This window comes from Pimephales promelas, chromosome 5 (assembly GCF_988280905.1).
Source record: "Pimephales promelas chromosome 5, fPimPro1.hap1.1, whole genome shotgun sequence".
NCBI classification, from domain to species: Eukaryota; Metazoa; Chordata; class Actinopteri; order Cypriniformes; family Leuciscidae; genus Pimephales; species Pimephales promelas.
The window spans coordinates 8,676,851-8,695,583 of record NC_142773.1 but is presented as its reverse complement, the minus strand read 5'-3'; the positions used below and the strand labels follow the sequence as shown (position 1 = coordinate 8,695,583).

The 18,733-nt window shown below is 39.2% G+C and overlaps 2 protein-coding genes across 4 annotated transcripts in view; both read right to left on the bottom strand.

The window, feature by feature from the left end:
- Window positions 1-18,733, bottom strand: part of LOC120467255 (serine/threonine-protein kinase pim-2-like) — a 340,979-nt gene that overhangs the window by 296,972 nt on the left and 25,274 nt on the right. Inside the window, exons 12-13 of one of the 2 annotated variants that reach the window (XM_089130930.1) lie at window positions 7,984-8,131; window positions 7,805-7,893 (exon numbers count right to left, since the gene is read on the bottom strand). The gene's annotated coding sequence lies outside the window, so the exon portion shown is untranslated. Of the gene's footprint in view, window positions 1-7,804; window positions 7,894-7,983; window positions 8,132-18,733 lie in introns of those variants that run through there. The other variant, XM_089130929.1, reaches the window with a different exon arrangement.
- Window positions 5,781-17,957, bottom strand: LOC120467407 (serine/threonine-protein kinase pim-2-like). Of its 2 annotated transcripts, none has more exons than XM_089130927.1 (13): window positions 17,724-17,957; window positions 17,514-17,607; window positions 15,180-15,309; window positions 14,015-14,109; window positions 13,802-13,852; window positions 13,321-13,699; window positions 12,726-12,902; window positions 12,417-12,505; window positions 11,299-11,368; window positions 7,799-7,893; window positions 7,587-7,637; window positions 7,062-7,351; window positions 5,781-6,835 (listed from the first exon to the last, which is right to left on the bottom strand). In XM_089130927.1, the coding sequence occupies exons 3-12, from the start codon at window positions 15,268-15,270 to the stop codon at window positions 7,199-7,201; spliced, it is 1,251 nt and encodes a 416-aa protein (XP_088987053.1). In that variant the 5' UTR covers window positions 15,271-15,309; window positions 17,514-17,607; window positions 17,724-17,957; the 3' UTR covers window positions 5,781-6,835; window positions 7,062-7,198. The 2 variants fall into 2 exon arrangements, with proteins under 2 accessions (XP_088987053.1, XP_088987052.1); XM_089130926.1 differs by having other exon boundaries at window positions 5,781-6,847; window positions 17,724-17,956.

Genomic DNA, 18,733 nt, shown 5'->3' with positions numbered 1-18,733 from the left:
TATGGATGGAGTGCTTTATTTTAATGATTTATTGTTAGTTCTGAAAGTTTTGTGAAACTACATCCAGCAATCAAAAAGTGCAGAATGACAAAAAAAGTTTAAAGCTACGGCAGAAACCAGTCAAACACAGATATCAATAATCAGCGTATGAATCTCAATAATGGTGACAAACGAAAAAATTCAGGCCACAATGCATGCTGGTACTTATGGATGAGCTTTATACTAGAGACATGAAGCTTTGCCACCATTGTTGAGAGTCATATGCTGATTCTTGATGTCTGTATTTGACTAGTTTCTGCTGTAGCTTTAAACGTTCTCTAAACATATATTTTTTAAGAATTATAGCATGAGGTAGCATACACCATAATATCATGTAAAAACTGAGTATCTGTAATCAAATATAAGTGATCAAATATAAGTTATCTCTTAAACATTAAACTTCTCTTGCTATGTTAAAAAAACATCATGTTGAAAACTGATCATTTAATGATCTTTTTCCTCAAGATAATTTCAACTGTTTCAGATGTGCAATATAAATACACAGAAACAGCAAACAGAGAAACGAATGATAAAGAGTGAAGGGTCAAGAGCCCAAATAAAGCTGACACTAATCACGATTCTGGTGACATCAAAACAAACATTCAATGAATCGTCAACACAAAACCTGGTAATTCTCAATAAGTGTTTCTGTAGACGTCTGACAGAAATAAATTGTTTGTTATAATAAATTAGTTATTAATAACAAGTGAAATCAGCATTTGAAAAAAACATTGAAACCGAGGCATGATGTGATTGGCTGCCAAAAACACTCATTAATCTGAAGTTTTTTTATGAATTAAGATTTTATTTATTTATTGTAATGTATTGTTTAATTTATTTTAGAGCTTGTTATGGGATACCATATAAAATATACTACCTCTAATTAGGTTCATAAACACAAACTTCCCTCCACCCATTAAAATTCTATCCAGTTACATTTTAACACACATTGTGTGTTAAAAACTACACAACTTGTGTCAAAATACCATCAACACATGATGTGTGTTGTTTTTTAACACATCTCTTTTTAGAGTGTAGGGTTAACACACATAGCACACATGAACAAAAGCTGCAATTCAACGGGTCAGATAGCAAATAGTTGGACATGAAAGCATGTAAAGTGATTTTTCTCCATATAATGGACTTGACTGGGTACGAAACGGTTCAAGGTCCAAAAGACAGTTTCTGTGCAAACTGTTCAAAGGGCTTTAAACGATTCCAGACGATGAATAAGGGTCTTGAATAAATATCTGATTTTGATATTTTTAGGTCAAACCGTTGTTGTCTGTCAGTCATATAATGCAGGTCTATGGTCACCACCTCAAAGAGCATAAACAGAGAAGTCCAAATTAAACATGATTTAATGACTCGTAAATGTAGTACACATTGATGGCCTAAGACACGAAACGAGCGGTTTGTGTGAGAAAACGAGCGTATTTATATTGTTTTTACCTCTTGTAACCACTTTTTGATATTTTTTGATAATTTTCAGATAATTTGGTCAGTTTCACATTAATTATGAAATAAATTGCACTGTTTATCACACTAGTGTGCTTTAATGTTTACCCAGGAAATTCGATTTCAAAAATGACTCCCCATTGAAAATGAATGGTTGAGTTGAAAATCAGAGAAACAGTTAGGAGTGTGTTCATCATGTCCATGTTCACATGTGTGCTTGCAAAAATAAAGGCGGAAACAAACAAGTGTGACAGGGTTTTCAACACAGCCGTTTGTCCTTGATTATTGATTTCACTTTTTCAAAATGCTGTAATGTTAAATGTAAGAAATGTTCACAGATAGAACCACTTTATGAGTTGGTCAACCTGTCAATCACAGCAGTCAATCATGATGCCAGAGCACCGTTTTTATCATGACATAACTAACTAAAAACAAACTTATTTTAAAAACGAACACTTGAAATTACATCAACGAGATAGAAACTACAGTAAATGACAGAAACTATCTTTGGAATAAGGATATGTGAAGTGTAATTTAACCGTTTAGTTGGTCTCGCGTCCCATCGAATAATATGGGAAGGCGGGGGTTATGAGCTATACTAGGACCGGTCACAGGGGGGCGATCGAGACGTTTTGGCTTCACTTTTGAGGGCTTGTGCGGCACGCTTGGTACCGAGCCGAGTGATTGCTCAATGAGCGCTGATGAGCGGCCACGCCCCTCTGATCTGATCAGATCAGCACACACACATAGGACAACAGAAACACGAGACACGAAGAAGTCATAGGATTTACCAACCGTGACATCGGGTGTGCATTTTTCGGATAATTCAACGGCCTGAAGTCAATTATTCCGCTTATATTACAGTTACACCTCAAAACATTGTTCAGGTGACTCATATCAAGACGTTTGTCAAGTTTTTGACATTAAAGGGTTAGTTCACCCAAAAATGAAAATTAAGTCATTAATTACTCACCCCCATGCTGTACCAACCCCGTAAAACATTCGTTCATCTTCGGAACACAAATGAAGATATTTTTGATTAAATTTGAGAGCTGTCTCACTACCACATTGGCTCCTAAGGGAATGACTCTTGACGGCCCAGAAAGTCAATGAAGAAAATGTTTAAATATCCCATGTGACTACAGTGGCTCAACTATAAGTTTATCAAGCGACGAGAATACTTTTTGTGCGAAAAAACAAACAAAAATAACAACCTTATTCTACTATTTCTTTTCTTCCTTGATGGCCTGAAACGAGACTTCAATACGATTTCCACGACGCATGCGCGAGAATTGCGATCTCCTTCAACTACTTCAGTTCAGTTCTTATTTAATAAATATTTAAAGGTTGTCTAAGCGATCCTGGGTGTTGACGTTCGGAATATTTTCAAACAAATCGGAGGCTAGCTAGACTCTCCCTCCTCCGCATCTCATCTCCTCCCCCTCCCTTCCGTGCTTCCTGAAATAATTGTGAACGTGCATAGTTCTAGCTAATTATATCCTTGTGTGGGTTTGGCGAACATAAGCGTCAATTTAGAAGAAAAAAAAACAATGTAACGTTACCCACCTGTCAAGCAAAAACAGAGCAACCTGAATGTCGGACTGGAAGCCCGTCTGCCGCCGGAGTTCAAAAGCTTTGCTACCGATGTAAATTCAGAACTTCGCACATTCTTTATCCGACTCCTTCTTTTTAAATTGTTCTTCAGAACGACGTCTCTTTGGTCGTGTGTCGGCCATTTTTTAAACTTCCCTCTGCTCTGATGCTCTTCGCTCTCCTTCACACACACACACACCCCCTTCATGTGCACACGCACTAACCCCCCAGACCCACCCTCAAATACTTCTTGCTAGTGATTGGCTGGAACACTGTTTGTTAGGTTTCGTGGTCCGGGTAAGACATGATTGTTTTTGTTGCCGTTTGTGGAGCCTGTGGTGTCTACAGAGACCGCGTTTTTTTACAGTGTGTTTAGGGGACAGGCAACTTGCCGATAGTGAGGAGACGTTTGATGTATGTGACAAAAAATGTTTTGGCCCCACATCGCTTAGAGAACCTTTAATATTTAACAATATTGATCTGTGTTGTACTACTTTCATGTTATCACTGTGAAGCTGCTTTGATACAATCTGTATTGTGAAAAGCGCAATATAAATAAATGTGACTTGACTTGACTTGACAACGGCTGGAAAGCTCGCTGCGAGCCAGTCGAGGTCGGGTGCCGAGGCTTCGCTGGTCGCTCAACGCTGCGAGCCCTCAAACTCCTTGGAGTGAAAGGACTGCAGTTGAAGAAGGCCACCACAAACATCTTAGAGGCCGCAGAGAGGGCTTCTCGGTGGCTGTGGATCCGTAGGGGGGAAACGTGGAGCAACATGCCACTTGGACACAAGCCAGGGACTGATCACCCCAGGCTGGGTCGTCCGGGTGAGGGTCAAGTCAAGTCACATTTATTTATATAGCGCTTTTCACAATACAGATTGTATCAAAGCAGCTTCACAGTGATAACATGAAAGTAGTACAACACAGGATCAACAACATTGCTAAACACTAAATAATCCCAACTGAGCAAGCTCAAAGCAAGCCAAAAGCAAGGCGACAGTGGCAAGGAACCAAAACTCCATCAGATTGGATGGAGAAAAAAACCTTGGAAGAAACCAGGCTCAGTCGGGGGCCAGTTCTCCTCTGGCTTACATTCATATTGTTTATATATAAATTTTAAATATAAATATTGTTTATGTATAAAACGGCGCCATAACATATCGCAGGCGTTGAGTCGTCTCTTCACAGGCGTTGGTCCTCTCATCACAGGCGTTGGGGCATCCGAAATCCCCGTGAGAGGCTGGATACAAAACTGGACCTGACGAACGCCATTTTTCTCGGGACAAGCGTCCCGAGATAACAGCAGAAAGGCAGAGGGTGTATAGAGGGTGTATAGAGATTAAAGACCCGAAACACCCTATGACCCCGGGTACTTTACTGATGACGTGTCCAAGTAGCACCAGAAGGTGTATGCAAACTCATATATCTAACAGCAGAGACCCAGGGGGTTCTAATTTGTGGGGGCAGGGGGGGGGGGGATCTCAACATTAGACTTAATCCCAAACTGGACGCCTCAAATACACACACAGTCCAGCCCAATTTGATAAACAACAACACAAATGAATTTGTCTATGAGAGCAATTGGGTTAATTGATATCTGGAGAGAATTAAACCCTTCAAAGAGAGACTACACTTTTTGTTCAAATCCACACTTGGCGTACTCGAGGATTGATTTTTTTTTTTTTTTACTTTTTCTCAAGATCTAAATAGGGTAGTTGGCTGTGACGTAGGGAGCATGGACCTTTCAGACCATAGACCCGTCCCCTTTTCAGTTGGTAAACACGGTGACGTTTTTTGTGGGCGGAGCTTAGGTGGAAGCAGAAAGATCCCTCTAGCCGCTTCACTAACGCTAGTTAGCAAGGATTGTTAGCTTGTTTTTTAACAGTGACTGGAGAAAATCCGATATTATCTTAATGTGTAAGGTCACTCAGTGTCCAGGACCGCGATTGTTATTTCCAAAAGTTATTTTTAACAGACAGAACCAGATTGGCCGACCTGTAGCCGCCTACACACTCACTCAATGCATGGATGATCTGACAGGATTAACGTTACGTTACCTCAGTTGAGCGGCCTGACTTCTACACCTACCTTATAGAGAAACCGATCGTAAAGAGAAACTGAGGGCATATAAATCTTTAGATGCCTATATGGTCCTGTACAAGACTTGTGTGTACGATCCGCAGTTCTGCCGAACGAGCGCCGAGACCTCGACAATGTAAAGAGTGACATTACAGCGCGATTTTAATGAGGTGAATATTTTCTAGAAATAAAAGTTCCAGATACAGCATATTCATTTTTCATCAATTCTTGCACCAGACAACACCACAAGATGACATTTAATAATAGTAACAATTATTTAAGCTCCTTATTATGTAGCCGAATCTGTGCTGTTTTGTATTGGCCGCCTCCAGTTTTCACTTTGTTTTGCCCAGAGCCATGTATTCAGGCTCTGGTTTTGCCTCCAGCATAGCGCCGTGACGTAACTGTGACGTCGGCGCAAAAGGGGTCTATAGCCCCGTTAATTTAAAACTGAATCTTGAACAGTACCGGAAAGACACCTTATGGAGGTATGGAGGTTAAACACATTTGTACTAATTCAGATGAAGCACCAAATTAATGCAGTTATTATAGAGAGAGAGAGAGAGAGAGAGAGAGAGAGAGACGCTGAAATAATGAGACAGAAAAGCATGTGTGTCAAAATTATTATTTATTTATTAACTTTGTTTTAATTAATTCGTTCATTATTGTTTTCTATAATTGACAGTAGATAACCCAATAAATGAAACACACAAAGCACTTTTTTACAAGTAAGCCAATCAATAATTATTTATTTGTTATATTATCTGGAATAATTATGAAAATCCGTGCAGCAGGACTATTAATTTATTTATATAGCCTATTCAGTTTAATTTTCTATTTAGCCTATTATAGATAGGACTATACTTTATTTATTAAAATTAAACTGTATGTGTCCATTGATTGTGAAGTTAGACATCGAAAATTGCAGATCAAGCGCATGGGGCTGCATGTCTTCTCTTGTTATGAATTGTATCCTATTTTCCGTTAACTACGCGCAGTGATATGCAACTGTAATGCGGTTCAAACTTGCCTGAAACTACTTTAGCCGTGAAAATAATTGCACACCTTTAGAACGTTCTCAACCAATCAGAATCAAGCGTTCAACAGCCCTGTAGTATAATTGATTTGAATATCCCCAACTGAGCAAGCCAAAGGCGACAGTGGCAAGGAACTGAAAAACTCCATCAGGTGACCCGATGGAGGAAAAAAAACCTTGGGAGAACCCAGGCTCAGTCGGGGGCCAGTTCTCCTCTGGCGTTTATGAACTAGAGGCCGAATTTACAGTAACTGTCACGTAAAAATGTATATGAATGTTTCTAAATAGACTTTAAACGCGAATCTGTGATAAATTGGTAGTAACAGCCCTGCTGATGACGTTCACATGCGCATTAAGAATTGATTCAATAGTTATGTGCGTTTGAATATATGCGCGCAGGTTTTTAAATTCCCTCATGCCTGAACAAACTACTTGTCTATAAATTTGATACAGATTTTCGAATCACTTCAGGGTAGGGACGCGAAACGAATTCACATCGCTTAATCTGTAGAGTGGGAAAGGGATCCTCCATAGGGAGAGGCTAGTTGGCACTTCAGCACTGCATTGTCATCGTCATCGTGTCCAGGCTAAGGTCATCGCCAGATCTGGATACGGCCTGGATCCGGCAGGCTGCGGGAAAACCTCGGAATAAACAAAGACACTAAAATTAGCATAGATGCCATTCTTCTTATGATGTAACGATTATTGTAGCATTGATTGTAACATGATTATTGTAACAGTTTAGTTTTTTTAACAATTTTTAAGACATGTCTTGGAATTAAAAGAAAAAACTTAAGCTTAATTATGGTATAATGGGTGTTGGTGTGGATGGATTTGTAATGGTCATTTGATTTACCCTCAGCACTTCTCTCATTTATCGGTGCAGTGGTCTGGTCTGAGCTGCGATAATGAAGAGACGGCAGCTTCACAAAACTTCCCGTCCTTGTCCTCTTTCTCATCGGCATCTCATTTTCCTCAAATGGTTGATGATTTTCAGCCGCGTCGACTCAATCTGGATACGACCTGGACAGAGAAACAGAGTACCTTTGCGTAATCCGGTCCAGGGGTCACATTCAGTCCCGTAGCAGCCATGTATGTCCATGTTTTGATCTTCTCCACTCCATTAAATTTGGGTTTTGACAGCAACTGTTGAGAAAAAAATAGTCAAATTTTTAGGGAAAAAATAATTGCCAGTCCAGCAGTTCAATGATCTCTTCAACTTTGGGGCCCCTATTAACAACAGGCCGACCTCTAATGGGACGGGTGTAGGATGACCAGGCTGGAAGAAAGATCATTGTTGATTAGAGGATTTTTATATGTTTTTAGAATAAAAAATGTTTGTCTAGTTTTGGAAAAATGTTGTTTTCATGATCAAACTTACAATTCTGATGTATTCCATGTTCTTTGACTTTTTGACAATTTTCACTGCCACCTGATTAACAAAACAAAACATTTAGCCCATTACAATTACATTTACAACATGTAAGTTGCACCACATAGCCTAGTGAACATAACATACAATAAAAGGACTTGAAATGGATTGTGAGAGGAAAAAGAATTTGCTAAATTGATAAATGTAAGAAATGACTATACCTCAAGTCCATCCTCCAAGCGCTTCCCTTTATAAACCTTGCCAAATCCTCCAAAACCAAGGATTTTGCCGATTTTAAACCGGCTCAGAATGTCGTCTGTTAAAAGATTAATGGTTATAGTTGACATGAAATGTCAAGCATGGACAGCAGTGAGAGTAATATTTGAGATGTGGCAGTAAACTCAACCTCAGTTGTTACGTCCGCTCTGTGATCTGGTGCTGGACTGTGGTGGACTGGAGCTGAAGGGGTTTGAACCTGCGGATCTACAGGAGGAACGACTTCAAGACCACTGGATAGAGGTATCTGAAGACCATGATCCTCTAGAGCACAGGCACTGTCCAGTAGAGAATTTCACGTTTCAAATAAATGATGCTTTGGATAAAAAGTGTCAGCTCAATATCTAACTGTTCTGTGTGAAATACATAATAATTACACACTGCATACCCATTATGCTGATTCTTATTTGTAATAGTCATTTGATTTACCCTCAGCACTTCTCTCATTTATCGGTGCAGTGGTCTGGTCTAAACTGCGATAATGAAGAGACGGCAGCTTCACAAAACTTCCCATCCTTGTCCTCTTTCTCATCGGCATCTCATTTTCCTCAAATGGTTGATGATTTTCAGCCGTGTCGACTCAATCTGGATACGACCTGGACAGAGAAACAGAGTACCTGTGCGTAATCCGGTCCAGGGGTCACATTCAGTCCCGTAGCAGCCATGTATGTCCATGTTTTGATCTTCTCCACGCCATTAAATTTGGGTTTTGACAGCAACTGTTTTGGGAAAGAATTATTGGAGAAGAAAAATATACATTTCACCTTTCGCCATTATTCACAGTAACAGAAATACACGTTTTCACTTTCTTGGATTATTTCATTGGCAGGTGGCATGCCAGTTTTCCAGGTATATATGGGATTGCATTAATCTTTCTGAAAATGATGTACAGAGCTCTAATAAACAGAAAACTTCTCTCGCTAGTGGCTGCAGTGGTCTGATCGTCCACTTTCTGACCCTGACCTCAGCTGCTGCTCCGACCTACTCCTCCTCTTCTGTCTCTCCTGACTATCGCTTCCCTTTCTAACAGGTTGATGATAAACATACATTACACATATAAGAGATTTGACCTTGACTTTTCCTGTTTCACAATAAACTAAGAACATATCAAACAAATAGACAAAAAAAAACTGTCTTCCAAATATTAATATACAGGTGAAACTCGAAACATTAGAACATTGTGCAAAAGTTCATTTATTTACGTAATTCAACTTAAAAGGTGAAACTAATATGTTATAGAGACTCATAACATGCAAAGTGAGACATTTCAAGCCTTTATTTGTTGTAATTGTGATGATTATGGATGAAACCCAAATTCAGTTCGAATATTGTGAAAAAGTTTTCATAGCTGTACGCCATAATCATCACAATTATAACAAATAAAGGCTTGAAATATCACACTCTGCATGTTATGAGTCTCTATCATATATTAGTTTGACCTTTTAAGTTGAATTACTGAAATAAATTTTCTAATTTTTCGAGTTTCACCTGTAAATCCAAATTCATTTCTAGCTTATTAGGGTCATTACCTTAAACCATTTATGGGAAATGATTTCCTCCAAACCAATCCGCTGGGCTGGGTCTTTCTGCAGGAGGCGTCGAATCAGTTTGCAGCAATCTGTGAAGAGATCTTAAACTTTACACCTGCTGTCTTTCTATTAAGCTGTGAGATTAGACTACGCTATACTGTACGGTTAAAAAAAACTGGAACTGGTAACAGCCATATTTTATGAAGCTTTCTGGTTTTGGTGTTACTGTTACTTCTTTGTTTCATTTGTTCTATTTTGGTGATTTGAAATTATTATTGATCATCTTTTTTATAATGAATGCAATTTTACCGTTGGACAAGTGAAACATAGACCAGGTGTTATTCTTAATCCTCAGATGGTCTTTGGCTTCTGGAAAGCGTCCACACAACATTACGAATAAGAGCACTCCCAGAGACCACACAGTAGCTGGTTTACCGTGGTAATTGCCCCTTGTGTGGAACTCAGGTGGACAGTACGGTCTTGTTCCTAGAAAGAGATTTGTCTGATGGTTAAGTTTGAAATCCCATAGCATGTTTTCTCCAGGTGACGATACACGGGGCAACTTATTGAGCAATGTTGCCGTTAACAGGAAACCAGGTGAGATACAGGGCCCATGACTGATCTAAAGTACCCAGACAGAAATTTGTTGCCCATTCTCAATGAGAAAGCGCCCAAGGAACATCGCTCTGCAACATTGCTCAAAAAAGTTGCCCCGTGTATCAACACCTTCTGTATCCATTAGAGTAAATGAATAATTTAGTTGTTTTTATTCACAATTCTGGAGTTTTAAAAGTGAGATCAATCCATGGCCAAACCAGGCGTGAGGCGACATATTTAGTGAGAACATATTCATCTAAATTTAAAAAATAAAAACTCTTTTTAAACCTTGATTCATAATACATACCGCAGAAGTCGTCATAGGCGGACTCTTTCAGGAATCTCCCGCACCCGAAGTCAATCAGTTTGACCTCACGTGTTTTTTTGTTGATCAGCAGGTTTTGTAACTTGATGTTGCCGTGGAAAACTCCTCGGTCACAGCACGTCTGAGCAGCCGTTGTTGCCTGCGCCATGATAGTCCGTGCCGTTTCCTCACAGAGGATGCGATTACAATTATTCCAAAAATGAAACACATCTTCGCAGTGTGGGGGACGCTCCAAGACCATGATATATTGGTCAGGCTGGTCCTGCCAGTCCAGCAGTTCAATGATCTCTTTAACTTTGGGGTCCCTATTAGCAGCGGTTAACAGGCCGACCTCTAATGGGACGGGTGTAGGATGACCAGGCTGGAAGAAAGATCATTGTTGATTAGAGGATTTTTATAAGATTTTAGAATAAAAAATGTTTGTCCAGTTTTGGAAAAAATGTTGTTTTCATGCTCAAACTTACAATTCTGATGTATTCCATGCTCTTTGACTTTTTGACAATTTTCACTGCCACCTGATCAACAAAACATTTAGCCCATTACAATTACATTTACAAACATGTAAATTGCACCACATAGCCTAGTGAACATAACATACAATAAAAGGACTTGAAATGGATAGTGAGATGAAAAAGAATTTGCTAAATTGATAAATGTAAGAAATGACTATACCTCAAGACCGTCTGCCAAGCGCTTCCCTTCATAAACCTTGCCGAATTCTCCCACACCAAGGATTTCGCCGATTTTAAACCGGCTGAGAGTGTCGTCTGTTAAAAGATTAATGGTTATAGTTGACATGAAATGTCAAGCACGGACAGCAGGGAGAGTAATATTTGAGATATGGCAGTAAAACCAATTGTATTGTACAATTGTAGTTTCTTTTTTTAACAAAACTTGTTTAGATATTTAAGACATGTCTTGGAATTAAAGTTTAATTATGGTATAATGTGTGGTGGTGTGGATGGATTTGTAATGTTCATTTGATTTAACTTACCCTCAGCACTTCTCTCATTTCTCGGTGCAGTAGCCGCGTCGGTTCTGGATGTTGAGGGGGAGTCGCACACCTGAGCGAGGGTAAAAATAATTTGTTATAGGCTGCATTTACACTGCAGGTCTTGATGCCCAAATCCGATTTTCTGACTATATCTGATTTTATTGACAACCCGCTTACATCATCTTTTAAAAGTGACCCATATCCGATTTTTGCATTTACACTATACACTGCTGAGACTACCAAATGCAGACGTTCTGACCCGGGAAATTAAGTAAAACAGCACAAACTTCAATGGATGCAGATGCGAATAAAATTATCCAGTGTTTTTCTTTCCACAATATTTTGAAAAGTCATCAAAACATTGGTCTCGTACGCCGGAGAATAAGAGGAGAGGCACTGTAGCGAGCACTTAAAACGATGCCTCATTTATCTCGTGAAATGTCTTCAAATACAGATTTATTTCTGTAACAACCCTGCATTTTTGCCTGCACTCATCGCCCAAAACACTCAAAAGACATGAAACCTCCGCATTGCTCCACTGTGTGTATCCTTTCTTCCATTGCGCCTATAATCGCTCACTTTTTGATGACGTACGTCTCGCATTTACTGGGGAATATCCGATTTGTCTGCTTACATGGCACACGTGAATGCACGTATCCGATTCATATATGATTTATTACCACATATGAGTGAGGCCTGAATCTGATCTGAGAAAATCGGAATCCATGCGTTTTTTCCTGCTTACACGTTCACAGGTCATATCCGATCTGTGCCACATGAGAGGAAGAAATCGGTCACTTAAACCATGCAGTGTAAACGAGGCCATAGAGACTCATAACACGCAAAGTGAGACATTTCAAGTCTTTATTTGTTGTAATTGTGATGATTATGGATGAAACCCAAATTCAGTTAGAATATTGTGAAAAGGTTTTCATAGCTGTACGCCATAATCATCACAATTATAACAAATAAAGGCTTGAAATATCACACTCTGCATGTTATGAGTCTCTCTCATATATTAGTTTGACCTTTTAAGTTGAATTACTGAAATAAATTTTCTAATTTTTCGAGTTCCACCTGTAAATCCAAATTCATTTCTAGCTTGTTAGGGTCATTACCTTAAACCATTTATGGGAAATGATTTCCTCCAAACCAATCCGCCGTCTTGGGTTTTCCCGCAGGAGGCGTCGAATCAGGTGGCAGCAATCTGTGAAGAGACCTTAAACTTTACACCTGCTGTCTTTCTATTAAGCTGTGAGATTAGACTACGCTATACTGTACGGTTAAAAAAAACTGGAACCGGTAACAGCCATATTTTATGAAGCTTTCTGGTTTTGGTGTTACTGTTACTTCTTTGTTTCATTTGTTCTATTTTGGTGATTTGAAATTATAATTGATCATCTTTTTTGTGATGAATGCAATTTTACCTTTTGACAAGTGACGCTCAGACCAGATGTTTTTCTTAATCCTCAGATGGTCTTTGGCTTCTGGAAAGCGTCCACAAACCATCTCGAATAAGAGCATTCCCAGAGACCACACAGTAGCTGGTTTACCGTGGTAATTGCCCCTTTTGTCGAACTCAGGTGGACAGTACGGTCTTGTTCCTAGAAAGAGATTTGTCTGATGGTTAAGTTTGAAATCCCATAGCATGTTTTCTCTAGGAGACGATACACGGGGCAACTTATTGAGCAATGTTGCCGTTAACAGGAAACCAGGTGAGATACAGGGCCCATGACTGATCTAAAGTACCCAGACAGAAATTTGTTGCCCATTCTCAATGAGAAAGCGCCCAAGGAACATCGCTCTGCAACATTGCTCAAAAAAGTTGCCCCGTGTATCAACACCTTCTGTATCCATTAGAGTAAATGAATAATTTAGTTGTTTTTATTCACAATTCTGGAGTTTTAAAAGTGAGATCAATCCATGGCCAAACCAGGCGTGAGGCGACATATTTAGTGAGAACATATTCATCTAAATTTAAAAAATAAAAACTCTTTTCAAACCTTGATTCATAATACATACCGCAGAAGTCGTCATAGGCGGACTTTTTCAGGAATCTCCCGCACCCGAAGTCAATCAGTTTGACCTCCCGTGTTTTTTTGTTGATCAGCAGGTTTTGTAACTTGATGTCGCCGTGGAAAACTCCTCGGTCACAGCACGTCTGAGCAGCCGTTGTTGCCTGCGCCATGATAGTCCGTGCCGTTTCCTCACAGAGGATGCGTTTGCGATTATTCCAAAAATGATACACATCTTCGCAGTGTGGGGGACGCTCCAAGACCATGATATATTGGTCATGCTGGTCCTGCCAGTCCAGCAGTTCAATGATCTCTTTAACTTTGGGGTCCCTATTAGCAGCGGTTAACAGGCCGACCTCTAATGGGACGGGTGTAGGATGACCAGGCTGGAAGAAAGATCATTGTTGGTTGGAGGATTTTTATAAGATTTTAGAATAAAAAATGTTTGTCCAGTTTTGGAAAAATGTTGTTTTCATGATCAAACTTACAATTCTGACGTATTCCATGTTCCTGAACTTTTTGACAAATTTCACTGCCACCTGATCAACAAAACAAAACATTTAGCCCATTACAATTACATTTACAAACATGTAAATTGCACCACATAGCCTAGTGAACATAACATACAATAAAAGGACTTGAAATGGATAGTGAGACGAAAAAGAATTTGCTAAATTGATAAATGTAAGAAATGACTATACCTCAAGTCCATCCGCCAAGCGCTTTCCTTTATAAACCTTGCCGAATCCTCCCTCACCAAGCTTTTTGCCGATTTTAAACCGGCTCAGAATGTCGTCTGTTAAAAGATTAATGGTTATAGTTGACATTCTGTCAAGCATGGACAGCAGTGAGAGTAATATTTGAGATATGGCAGTAAACCAAATTGTATTGTACAATTGTAGTTTTTTTTTTGTTGTTGTTGTTGTTTTTTTGTTTTTTTTACAAATCTTGTTTATATATTTAATAGGGGTGGGAATTGGCAACGATGTGACGATTTGATAGTATCGCGATATTTGGGCCACAATTCAATATTATTGCGATTCTCAATATATATTGTCATACAAGCAATATATTGCGATTCATGTTCCCCATATTATTCAAAGACATCACAAAAATGAGCAAAATAAGACTGCTCAACTCATTTTAATTAAATGTCACATTTAATTCTGTAAACATTATCTTCGACTGAAGTGCAAAAACTTGTTCTTGAACATTCAGGACACAGGACAGGACGTAATTATTCTCTGAATAGGAGAGGAGACCTCGCTCTCACATGAATGTTGAGCTCCAGGATTGCTACGATAGTCGGTGTTACCGGTGTTCGGGCTTGAGCAAATCATTACACACAAATTATGCCAAAAAGTCCGTTTTGTCAAATGTCCTCATAAGAGCTGTCTAAAATGATTTAAATAAAGTCTTAAATGGACATTTGTGAGAAAATGGGACGCGTGTCAGATCGCGTCTCTGTCCTGCATTGCAGTATTAACGTGTAACTTAACTTAACCCACAACGCTCAACGGCTGTCCGGATTCACTCACTCGTTTTCATTCACTCCTTCAAGCGACTAACTTAGGGAATAAGCCTAACTTAGTGAATGATTGTTTAGGGGGCGATTTCGGATTCAACCTATATTCTCAATCAGTGAAAAATAAAGAAACCAGTGAAGAAAATCGGAAAGTAAAACAGATAATTTTACAGTATTGCCTCAGAAAATATCGCGATAGTATACTATGCTGTATCGATTCCCCCCGCCCCCCTAATATTTAAGACATGTCTTGGAATTAAAAGAAAAAAAACTTAAGTATAATTATGGTATAAGGCGTGGTCGTGTGGATGGATTTGTAATGGTCATTTGATTTAACTTACCCTCAGCACTTCTCTCATTTCTCGGTGCAGTAGCCGCGTCGGTTCTGGATGTTGAGGGGGAGGAGTCGCACTGAGCGAGGGGCTTTGCCATGATAACAGTCGTCCAGTTTGGGTAACTTTATCAAATAAACTGCAAAACAAACAACGAAGACTGACTGTAGTCTATGTGTTTCACACGGCTGAACTAAGTTAACTGGCAAACACAACACAAAGAACCATGACAACGCTCAACTTCTTTATGACGTCATTTTCGAACGCGCTTGAGACTGAAGCTGAACTACTTGTCGTCATTGCCTACATTGTTCACAGCGGGGAAAATGTATTGTTTTCTATTCTAATGTTTCTACATAAAACACATTGTCCTTTCACTTCATAATAAAAAACAATATTTCTAGTATTATTTTATAACAATATTTTTTATTTAAAGTCAGAATAATTTAGGGTTTGACTTTGACAGGATTAATAAGAGAACAACCATTGAAAAATGTCTTAAGATAATTTGGTGACATATCAGGAAAAGTGGAAAATTTATTTAAATCCTAGATTACGCATATATAAAATATAATGGACCGCTTGCACTGAACTTCACGATCTTCCGTGTGGAAATAATACATATCACTTTTGGTTATGTTTACTTTCAATGTACTGCAGTCAATGAGTTGAACAAACGCCACCTAAAATATATATATAAAAATATGTATAAATAAAGAGTGACGTAGGCGTGCGAGAGATCACTTCCGGCGCATGCGCAGACCGAAGCGCCTGTGCCTTCAGATCACTTGGACGTGGCTGTGGTTACAAGAGGTAAAAAAAAACGATATAAATACTGTTCGTTTTTTCACACAAACCGCTCGTTTCCTGTCTTAGGCCATCAATGTGTACTTACATTTACAAGTCTTTAAATCATGTTTAATTTGGACTTCTCTGTGCATGCTCTTTGAGGTGGACCCCATAGATCTCCATTATATGACTGACAGACAAGAACAGTTTTACCTAAAAATGTCAAAATTGAAAATACTGCAGAGACACCATATTGGATGCCCTTGAGGTAATCTATAAACATATCAAAAATTAATTTCAAAGTGAACTATCCCTTTAATATTCAAAGAAGTTGACTGTCATTCTCCTCTACGCTGCGTGCGTTCTGGTCGTAGGCACCTCGCGAGCATTCATTCATTCATTCATTCATTCAACTATTACCAATGCACACAAGAAATACTTTTTATTAGTCAAATTCATAAAAAAAAAAAATTCAAGTATAGAATATAGGTAGGCTAAGAGAAAAATACTGAACGAGATGACACATGACTGCTGCAGGTTAGTGGATAAATATAGTTAGCCTATTTATTCAGAATGGAACAGTTGGAAAGAAAATATATTTATAGGAACATTTCAGCAGGCTCAAGATAATTAATACAGAGATCATTATTCATTGTTTTAATCAATTGGCATCCATAAAACATAGTGATAATCTGCATTCTCATGTATGGACCATAGACAGTATAAGAAGTGGACAGAGCATCTCATTGGAACTCAATTGAGACAAGTGAAGCCCACTTTTAGCGATTTTTTAGCACTTCCGTTCCTGACGCGCAGACTCAAACCGACTCAAACAGAGCTTGACGATGTAGATGTGACGTGAGCAACCCGTCTGTCTTCTAGTGGCTGTGGCATGAGAAATCTGAACCATTCCCTTCTGAAACTTGCAGAGGCAGAGAGTGTGAGTAGGAGCTGTCCATGAGCTAGGAGAAGGAGAAACTTTTGCTAGGTATTCTGATTAATTATTTTGTTATTTTAGGCGCTTTTCCACTGCATAGTACGGTACGGTTCGGTTCAGTACGTCTCACTTGTGGTGCTTTTCCACTGCATGGTACGGTACAGTACGGTTCGCTTCAGGTCGCTTTAAATGGTACCTCGTCTGTTGAGGTTCCAAGCGTACCGTACCGGTACTAAAATGTGACGTGAAACACTGCAGATCACTGATTGGTCAGACAGAATCGTCACTACTAGCGTTATTGGATTTGCGACACGAGACACTTTTTTTGTCAGTATTTTTGTTTTGCTGCCATCAGCCTCATTTTAAACACATTTTTCCGTCTAGCAGTTAAAAACAACCACATACCGAGAATCAGGAACACCATCCCCTCGATAGTCTCCATTGTTCCTGTGTTGTGGGTTTGAAAATGTGGCGCTTTTAAGATGATGTCATGGCAGTAGAGGCGCGCGCAAATAACGATCAGCCCCACACACTTTGAAGGGGTACTACTGCAGTGGAAACGCAAAGCGATCCGAACTGTTCCGCGCCGAGTCGAAGTGTACTGAGCCGAACCGTACCGTACTATGCAGTGGAAAAGCGCCATTTGCCTCCACGTTTCCCCGATTGACCACAAGTATCTCCTCCTGTCCATACGGTAATCTCTCTACTGTACTGAAATAACAAACACATGACCAATTGCAGGTAAGTAAACAAAAATAAATACAGCACAAACAAATAATATATTGTTCCTAAATTGGGTCTTATGTTATTAAATTAAAGATACTCACTGACGAGGCCCCATGACCGAACAAAAGATGAATTGGATAGATATCATTTTTACTACAACGTGCTTCTTCAACATGTCCTCAACTACAGTACAACAGGAAATGATCCCACCCACAAGAAGTCTAAATTACAAAATAAAACCCACACCTTCAAAATAAAAGTATTCTACATTAAACAGTCTCTTGTAACTTTTTTAATTACACCACAGACGCCAAAATGAATGGGAGTCAATGGAAATGCTAACTCAAGTGAAGTTCTACTACAAGATGGCGGCACCCAGCCGGCTTCAACTTCCGGTCGATGGATTACCCCCTTGGTATGGACGTGCGATGAACACTCTATCCGGAAACTCCCGATATGTAATAAGTAGAAGTGGTTGTGCAAATAGTGGATTGCTTTACATCTATTCATTTTAATGTATACCATAGATCAATCAATGATATCATTGGGGGTTTTTTTTTGGCAAGGTATACACTCCTAGTAGGCTACTAGAAAAATCCACCATTGCAGTGCAGGGGTGGTAGCGAAATCACTTGTTTCAACTCATGTAGTAACTAACCCCCTAAAATAAATTCCGTTTTTGAAATCTGGTGTATCTGGTTTAGGCTCATTCTAGAGATATTAGCATTATTCTATAATATGGTGCTTGATATCATTGGAAAGGGGACCTATCCTTTTAGGCTTTCATTTAAGCTCAGTACTGAATCTGTTTGACAAACACAGAGGTCACATTAGGGGGGGGGGGGGGGCCTCGTTGGGTCAAGGGTTGGTTGGCACACAGTTCAATTCCAGTACATTAGAGGGCGATGCCACAAAAATCTGACACTAAAATGACTGCCCTCTTGACCTGAACACACCCATTTACTAAAGTCATCAAACTGTCACTAACTTTTGAGGTGAGGATAACTTCTATTTTACTGTGTTAAAACAAAACAAAAAACATTCTCCCCACTAAATACATTTTAGAACTATGATAGATAGAGATATTAGTATGTCAGTTGATAGATAGGAT

Excerpts from the sequence above, each read along its gene's own strand:
- LOC120467407 (XM_089130927.1), bottom strand. The coding sequence starts at position 15,270 with ATGGCAAAGCCCCTCGCTCAGTGCGACTCCTCCCCCTCAACATCCAGA. Across the intron at positions 13,853-14,014 it reads GCTTGGCGGATGGACTTGAG|GTGGCAGTGAAATTTGTCAA; the intron begins GTATAGTCATTT and ends TTTGTTGATCAG. Across the intron at positions 7,638-7,798 it reads GCTTGGAGGATGGACTTGAG|GTGGCAGTGAAAATTGTCAA; the intron begins GTATAGTCATTT and ends TTTGTTAATCAG.